Source organism: Magnolia sinica, chromosome 8, assembly GCF_029962835.1.
Source record: "Magnolia sinica isolate HGM2019 chromosome 8, MsV1, whole genome shotgun sequence".
NCBI classification, from domain to species: Eukaryota; Viridiplantae; Streptophyta; class Magnoliopsida; order Magnoliales; family Magnoliaceae; genus Magnolia; species Magnolia sinica.
This window is the reverse complement of record NC_080580.1, coordinates 28907812-28916722: the sequence shown is the minus strand read 5'-3', so window position 1 is coordinate 28916722 and position 8911 is coordinate 28907812. Positions and strand designations below refer to the sequence as shown.

At 37.6% G+C, this 8911-nt stretch overlaps 1 protein-coding gene across 9 annotated transcripts; it reads right to left on the bottom strand.

Moving 5' to 3' along the window:
* Window positions 1-560: 560 nt before the first annotated feature.
* On the bottom strand, window positions 561-7347 carry LOC131253154 (uncharacterized). 9 transcript variants are annotated; one of them, XM_058254012.1, is made up of 7 exons: window positions 7263-7347; window positions 6650-6832; window positions 5779-5877; window positions 4789-4824; window positions 2498-2563; window positions 1756-2073; window positions 561-1222 (listed from the first exon to the last, which is right to left on the bottom strand). In XM_058254012.1, exons 3-7 carry the CDS (start codon window positions 5860-5862, stop codon window positions 839-841), a joined length of 888 nt encoding a protein of 295 aa, XP_058109995.1. In that variant the 5' UTR covers window positions 5863-5877; window positions 6650-6832; window positions 7263-7347; the 3' UTR covers window positions 561-838. The 9 variants fall into 9 exon arrangements, 7 of the variants coding, with proteins under 7 accessions (XP_058109995.1, XP_058109996.1, XP_058109997.1 ...); XM_058254013.1 differs by having other exon boundaries at window positions 6650-6795; window positions 7263-7345; XM_058254014.1 differs by having other exon boundaries at window positions 6650-6824; window positions 7263-7279.
* Between the last annotated feature and the right edge of the window lie 1564 nt (window positions 7348-8911).

Genomic DNA, 8911 nt, shown 5'->3' with positions numbered 1-8911 from the left:
CATGTTGGACACAACTTCTAAAGCCCTACGGCACTACAAGAAAAGGGGGCTTTAGCCTCGGTACAAAACTGTGGCTAAAAAGGTTAAAAACTGAGGCTAAAGCCTTTAGCCTCAGTTATCCAAACCGAGGTTGAAACCGCTGTGGCTAAAGGCTTTAGCCTCAGTTTTAGCAACTGAGGCTAAAATGACTTTTAGCCTTAGTTCTTCAAGTGAAGCTAAAAGAACCTTTTTAGCTTCAGTTTTCTCGAAATGAGGCCAAATCAAAATATTTTGGCCTCCATTGTTTTCAACCAAGACTAAATCCAAATTTTAGCCTCAGTTGCCTCCAATTGAAACTAAATCTATTTTTAATCTCGGTTCTCAACGACCGAGGCTAAAGCCTTTAGCCACGGGAGTTGTTGTCTCAGTTTAGGTAACTGAGGCAAAACTGAGACTAAAGATGAATTTAGCCTTTGTTGACAACAACTGAGGCTAAATTCACTTTTTAACCTCAGTTCTCAACAACTGAGGCTAAATCATTTATTTTAACCTATTCATAAACCTGCGCATAGTCAGTCAGATCCACAACATTAGCTACAATATTTTAATGGGTTTTTCCTCTCAAATATAACCCAAGAAAACCCTGAAAGAGTCTTCAATTCTCAGTCAAATAGACTTGGAATCCCAATCCATAAAACATGAAAAAACAGAAAGAAAAGAAAAAGAAAGAGGAAAAACAGAGATTGGTTTTCTCCCTCAGTCCAAGAGACTTGAAAACTCAAAACAAACAGAGAAACATTAGAGACTTCTATTTTAATATAAGAGAAGCGGCATTTTCTTCCTGAGTTTGTGTGATTTGTTAGCAGCCATCCAAGAGTTTTGTGTAATCTGTCCAGCCACAAACATGAGATGGCATAGGCCTGCCAAGGAGAAATACAAGTAGCCTTTGCTCTGATTCAGGTATTGTTAAGTATGGCTTCAGACCAGTATCTCCAGTTTCTCTCTCCTCTTCTTTAATTAGCTGATCTACTGCTGGTGCATTATCTGTTTTCTGTTGTTTCACAGTAGACGCTTTCTTAATCTCTCTTTTGGCAGTTTCACATCTCAAGGGAGAAACGACCTCAGCGAGCCTTTCAGAACCAACAGTGCCTTTGTGTGCATTGACCAGGTCTTGAAATTCTCTACTTGTGTCCAGTAACTCGTGAAAAGAAGCAGCATGCAGGATCTCTCCATCTGACATTAACTGCCAACAACATTGAATTACTTCAAATTGTTTTCTTTAAGTACAAACATCACCACATGATATTCTTGGGTAGGTTAGCCAATCTAACCAAGACAATGTTTTTGGAAAGTAAATATCAGAATCATCTGGGTTACCAAGTTAAACCATTAATTTTGTTCATTTAGTGCCAGGAATATAACGTACGCACAAATCAATAAATTGATCAAGGTTGAAGAGCAAGTAAAAAGATAACAACTTGAAAGAAGCGAGACAGAGAAAAAGGCAAGAGACAGATTTACTAACCAAAATAAAGTCAAATTCTGGAAGGAAATCGAACAAGTCATTTTATGTCGGCTGCGTGGGGCTCGGTAATCCCTGTGAGCGTTTTTCCTGGTGATTTGTGGCCAAAGTAAGCGAAATAATCCTAAGTATTCACTAATTATTTTACTTATTTATTTATTTATTTATTTGGGCTATTCAAGAATTCCACTTTGATGTAGAAAGCTAAAACAACAAATTTTGAAAAATTCCCTTATGTCCTATGCATGTGATACCTTCAGAGTGTCTGAAGCTAGATAGCTCAAGAACAAGGGGCTTGTTTGATCAATCTCGGTCATGGTTGGCTGTAGCTCTATCCCAGTACTAACTTCAGAACTTGAACTGATCAGTGTTGAATCAGTACTTCCATTTAACATAGTTCTTGCTTGAGATGCACTTTCTTCAGAGGTTCTTAAGACATCTGTTGAGAATCTTGGAGCGAGGTCATCCATGGAAGAAGAAATGCTACTCTTGGATTTGGATTCACCCTGAAGATAGATGGTTCTCTGTCCTAGATCATTTCTCTTGATGACCCAACATAAAGTGAAAGTTACCTGAAGGGGAAAAAAAATAAAAATAAAAATAAAAATAAAAATCAATGATCAACAGTATATAACAAGATAAGATTTGCAGAATCAAGCTTGGGATGTTATTCCATTGAATGAAGTAGATGATTTTCCAACCATACATACCAAGAATCATCCAAATACAAAGGTGAGACATACCACAGGCAGCAATAGAGAATCTTGCCTAAAACATATATATTCACATGGTGTGGTTCACCTGAGTTCTGGAATGGCCTGCATTTCATGGGTCGCCTTCATCCTACGCCTCTCACCAGATGAGAGGGCTAGATGGTATATTTACAACACAGTGGACCCCACATTCCATCTGGAAGTGTCTGTGGTCAGGATGCATTTGGGATCTAGGCCTAACATGAAGGGGCCCATCTAGTGGTAGGGATTCTTTAGTTCTCACCATTTGGGTAATCCTCTTATAGCACCAGTGCCCATGGACGACAAGTAGTTGCTCCAGAAACCGGAACTGAATAATAGAGAAGTCACTAGGTGGTTGTTCTTGGCATTGTCATGGCCTTGGATTGATCTCAGCATGCAAAAGAGAGTCAGCTCTTGGATTCTTTTGTGTGTCAAACACATAAATATGACTTGACCTGAAGAAAAACAAAGGACCAACTATTCAATGATGGTGAACTACAAAAAATGAAGGGATCACAAAACTATGTTGGGTTGATTCTTGGGCACCTGATGGCCTATGCCGCATGTACTGTTAGAGGTGGAATGGGCCAGGGCAAGGATATGCAGTTTAAAAAAACTACCAACAGTAGCAGGCATTAGTTTGGGGTTCCAACAGAGGATAAAGAAGAAGTTACAATCACCAACTTCTCCACAAAGTGGTAATGGAGTGAATGATGATCAACCTGCTCTACAAAATGAACTCTATAGATGAACTTGACTTCAATTACATACTTCTATCTAAATTAGGAAAGGATGTAAACACCAGTCTATCTGAAATTTTTTGTAATCCATAAAACAGAGGCCACCTTTGAATTCTGATATTGTAGTTTCAATTTCTCAGAAGAGAAAAGGCATCTCCTTGAGCATTTAGTTTGAAGTATGAATTTTTTTAGGGGTATTTAGTTTGAAGTTTGAATATTTTTTAGGGGTATTTAGTTTGAAATTTCAATATGCAAATTCACAAGGTACAGATTCATTCACCTTCGAAGAGCTATTGCTGTTTCCTCCAGTGACCAGTGTATCAAAGAAAGCTGCAAACATTTGAAAAACAAACCATGAGAAACAATGATTGATGGTAAGGTACATTCAACATGATGGAAGAAAAGAAACAGCCAAAGGAAAAGCATCTGCATGATGTTGTTTTTGCTCTCTTCTTGGTGTCAGAGACAATATTCAGCTTCTTTATAAGACCAAAAACTTCTCGGGAATTCTCCACCAATCAGCAAGATACGAACTTTAAATTGGTATTGTTTTCAGTTCACAAGATATCTAAACAAGCACCCACGATTTAGATGGTTCAGTTTAAGTTAACCACATATGAGTCATGCTATTTGTTAATGCTCATGCATCTATTATCACACCCTGCCACACTATCAGTGTTTTTCTCTCACTGTAATCAGGCAACCAAGCACGCTTGCATTTTAAGAGCAGCATTAACATGATAGCCCCCACCCATTTTGAAAAAGGTGGTGATTCATCCTCTTTACATGTAGCACTCATGTAAGGCTATCCAAAAAACCATCAAAATTTTGGGGCACATTGTGAATGGACCATATGACAAAATTCCCACTAATCAACCAATCCTAACCATCCATTTGATGGTTAAAAGTCAAACAGCAATTGGCTCAAATTCCAAAGGGCCAAATTGAAACATTAGTTGGGCCAGCAATTAGGATGGCCCGGATATGTGGTTACTTGTGTAAATTTATGCTCCAAACACAATTGGGCAAGCAATTGGACAGCTTGGATTGTCATATAACCGTGACATGTGTATGTTGGAAGAGTTACCACCATTTTCTTAAAATTGCAGTTAACTATCAAAGGAGTCTGCATACATGTCAGAGCTCACAAACATCTTGAAAATGGTAGTTTAGTGAGTCATCTTCCTCAAATGTGGCACTCATGCATGGCTATTTATCATTTCAAAAATCACATTAATAAATCAAAGATAATCATCTGATTGATGGTTATCAAATGGATGGTTAACAGTGAATAGTTCAAATTCCATGGCAAAATCAAATGATTACTTTCATGTGGTTGGTGAAATTCTGTTTTATGCTCAAAGCACAATCGGTAAAGTTATTTGTATGATCTAGATTGTCATATTGGAAGATCCTATCCTCCAATCAGAGTTCGGTGACACAATGCATTTATGTAGTGAAGTTGCTAACTGCATTATGGTGCATTGACTTTTGATAAAATGATTTTTCAGACATTGACATCCGACAAACATTATGAGAAAAAACAAAGAAACGAACAATTGTCTTCCAAATAGTATCTTCTGATAAAATGAGTTTTGATGAATTGCAGTTTCACATAATGTGATTTTCAGAACTAATTTCTGGTTTGTCATCCAAATGAGATCTAAGAATTAACTTCTACAGAAAAGTGCAAGTAGCGAGTACGTACCACACCCTTAAGTACAATATCCATTTCAGTGTCCTTGTTGTGATAAACAACTCCAGGGCAGTCGATCAAAAAGATACGCTTCATTAGTGTTATGTACTGCCACACCTTGGTCTCACCTGGAATGGGAGCCACTTTGCAGACCTTGAAAAATAGAAGGCAAAACAACAACTCTGGCAAATTGGACACTAAATAAACAAGCAGCATTATCTAAATCATGAAATGATATACTTCACATAAATAATATGAGAAATATCTGACAATGAGTAAAATAAGAAGAGGAACTATATGAACCTCAATAATATGGCCCAAGGACTGGGCCTTAGGAACAATTGATGAAGTAAGAACTGTAAAGGGGACCACAAATAACTAGGAAAAAGGTTATGATGATGATTATGATAAAAAGCTTGACTAAGTTAAATGGTAGTTTCTTTTGTCACCAAGAAACAGTGCTGGTGGGCCCAACTTTCCATGACTCATGCCATTTCATCTTGTGGAACATATTGAGAATGGGGTGTGCCCCAAAAAATCTCCCCAATTGGAAAAACTTTCCTATATGATTAGTGGAATTATTTCCCCATTGAAAGTGAGCCATAGGTAAACTGTCCTTGCAGCCCATCAATGGGAAAAAGTTTAGAATTACAAGGAAAAGGAGATTTTTGTACATTAGCTTGCACGATGGCCAACCAGATGAGCAATCTAAATTATAGAAAGGTGCACCTATATCGCTATTGTGCCGAACAATATGGTCACTTTGTTCAGTCGGCATCAGATAATACCTCACACATATTGTAAGCTATGAAAACATAAATATGGAACAACATACATCCAAAATCACCCCATTAATACTAGACAGTAACTAATCCCTCCATTATAAGTTTCAAGAAATCCTTAAAACTATAGAATTGCTAAGAGAAGCAGTAGTCACTCATAAGAACACTTAAGAGCATCAAAAGACTCTAGGCCAATGAGATTGCAATTCTCAATCAATAAAAACAGGACACCTAAGCACTGCTACCCTATTTCATATGAATCCTTGTAACATCCCATGATTAATATGCACAACATGCAAACAATCTACATATCAAGAAGCCTCACGGAAAGAGGGAGCTCTGCCTTTAGCAACTTGGTAGCATAGTTTAAGATATCCTCCCTTGAGCAAATATACCTTTGCAAAGACATGGCTCTAGTCTGAACCTGCAAATTGTATATTTAAGTAAATTTGTCAGTAAAAAATCAAATACTAAGCCATTGTTAAAACAGGGTTAGAAGCACTACTAAGAGGAGCATAAAGGATTCTGTAATTTAAACCGTTCACAAGGGTTTGTAATGAATAGAAACAGTGCAATTCAATAGAATCATTTCACAAAATCTGTAATTTAAAAGATTTCTGTAGTACAAAATGGCACTAGTGTGTAACCAAAAGTAGAAAGGGAAGGGTGCTGCTAGCAGCCAGAGTGGTGATTTCTTTATACCTTAATAATAATAATATTGTTGTTGTTGTTGTTGTTGTTGTTTATCTTGGTAAGTTGCAGTTGATAGTAGGACAACAAACAAATTAGAAATATCTTCTAGTGTATACTCTCATGTTAACTAGCAAATAAGTTAAGTAGCCATCATTACGTTTTAAAGGTTTCTGGATTACATGACAACTAATATCAATTTTCTCTAATCATGAGATGATAAAGAAGTCGGATGAGCTGCATTCACTTACCATGATTTAATGCTAGATGCAGCATTTTGTGAAATGAAAAGGCACAATCATAGGAGGAAATAACAAAAGAAAACCCATTCACAAAAAACTAGTACAACTCAACCATTTATTGTAAACATGCAAAATAAAATAACACAGAAATTTAAATATTTCTAGATTATTGCAGATAGCAAGGACTCAGAAGCAAACAATTCCTTCAAATTCGGTTAGCTTCAACTCGCCTTGGGCCTTCAAATTCGGCTCCTCCAACGTTACCTCCAAATGCAGGACGAGAATGTAAATTGCTCAAGGCAGAAGTTGCAATCACTCCAATCGCATCAGACCAAAGATCTAGACCTCGAAAGAGGAGATCTGAGCCGCTGATGCGTGCAAAAGCTTTCTTTCGAGTAAAATCCCTATATCTGAAAGAACACAGCAAAAAACAGGAGATCTCTCCCACTTAAAAAATCGACGATCAGAACCTCAGAAAATCGTAGATCTCTTCTAAAATCGAAATGTCTCGATCAGGAAAAAAAAAAAAAGAAGCACAGATCGATTAATATCCCTTCCGATAAGGTAAACACAGCTTCTATATCATCGATCAAAGATCTAGGCAGCGGAAATCACAGATCTTCACAACTAAGAGCTTCCGCAGCTGAATCTGCTTCTATTTCAGCCGTTTGAAGATTCTGAGTTCAGAAGACACGTATTTTCGCATCTACGAGCTTTCCGTGTATGAATCTCTCGATTAAAGATCGGAAATCGTCAGAAAAATGGAAGGAGAGATCGAGAGAAAAGGGGCAGAGACTAGGGCTTTAGTTCTTTTTTGGGAAATCTGAGATCGAGAGAAAAGGAGCGGAAGGAGCGAAATGAAAAGAATCGAGCTTACCTTGAACTGATTTGGATCTGGATCTGAATGATAAGGAGGTCTTCTAGCAGCTCTCCTTCTTACAATCGAAAGAGAGAGAGAGAGAGAGAGAGAGAGAGAGAGAGAGAATGGATCGAGGGCGTGGATCGAAGCAGAGAGAGAGAGAGAGAGAGAGAGAGAGAGAGAGAGGGGGCAAGGGCGTGGATCGAAGCAGAGAAGAGAAAATGAGGTAAGGTTGTGGGCCATTCTTTTATCATTTCTATGGTTGCTGTGGTCAGCTAATTAATTGAGAAATGCCAGTGTATTCCCTCGACTGGCCTCACACGTGGAATCAAGGCACATGTGTGTAAGATCAGAGTCACTCGTCAGGCAATCCCTAGTGTACTAGGGTACGGATATGATCTCTAAAAAGCAGGCCGATATATCATCAGTGCCCCCACATTACAAGGATAAATCACTACCATTTTCAAAATGGCGTTCAACTATCACAACAGGCCAGCTCTCAACAAAATTAGATCATGAAAATGATTTTTGGACCATGACCCAATGTATGGTAATTACCATAACCTCAAGCTGTGATATGGCCCACCTGAGCTGTGGATAGGAGTGATTATTGACATGTACGGTCAAAATGAGGATAGACATCAATGCACGGTTTGGATTCCACGTGCATATCATCAGTTGGTCCAACACAACTTGAGAGTATAAAGATTACCATATGTATATTTTATTTTGTTGCAACTTGGTTATAAGTTATGGAGAAAAGCATCTAATGGGCCTTCTCTATTGCAGTGACTATTTGTTCAAGCTCTTGCGTATTGGAGACTCCGGTGTTGGCAAATCACGTCTTCTTTTGAAATTTGCGGTAAGGTCTCTAAGGATACTCTTCTTTGTTCCTACCCTTTTGATTCTAAAGAACAAAGGTTAATTGTTTTTATAATCTTTAGGCATCTGGTGTGTTATTCCATACATATACATACTCCAACATGCAACAATTGTAATCAGCGTCTTGTACAATAATTGGATACTAGTAGTAAGAGCTATGCTTATTCACAGATGCATTGGCAGCTTTGCATTCATATGTGATAAAAGCTGTTCATTCTATTCCCTTAATAATCTGTTGTCTTTTTGGTGCTTTCCTGTTCAAGCTTAATTTCAAAGTAAGTTGTAACTTCGAACTTCAATTCTCAGAACATTAGGAACTCCACCTTGCTCGCTTTACATTTTTTTCTTCATGATGACACTATGCTGAACAATTCTTTAACTGAATAAAAAATTACATATTGTGGCAACGTAAGATTGGATAATAAAACTGTATTTTTAGGTATAAATGGCACCATACACTTTGTTGCTATACATCATATACTACATCCGTGGGTTTTTTTTATACCATTGGATCCAGTTATAGCAAATACTTGATAGTTGATAGTTTACTTTAGCATGTATGGTAATCGAGGCCTGACTAAATTATTGAACCAAACTCAAGTTAAATAGCGTTTCTAATAATCTTGGATTCAGCTATGTTTTATTTATAGTTATTCAAGATAGCTAAATATATGATGTGATGGTTCTATTGTTTGAAGTAATTTATTGTGTTTAGAAGTGATTGTATTTTCCATGGGCGGAACAGACCCATCCCATCCATGCTTCACTCAACTGAGCATCTCTGC

Excerpts from the sequence above, each read along its gene's own strand:
- LOC131253154 (XM_058254012.1), bottom strand. The coding sequence starts at position 5,862 with ATGTCTTTGCAAAGGTATATTTGCTCAAGGGAGGATATCTTAAACTAT. Across the intron at positions 2,074-2,497 it reads ATAAGAGGATTACCCAAATG|GTAACTTTCACTTTATGTTG; the intron begins GTGAGAACTAAA and ends TTTCCCCTTCAG. Across the intron at positions 1,223-1,755 it reads TAGCTTCAGACACTCTGAAG|TTAATGTCAGATGGAGAGAT; the intron begins GTATCACATGCA and ends TGTTGTTGGCAG.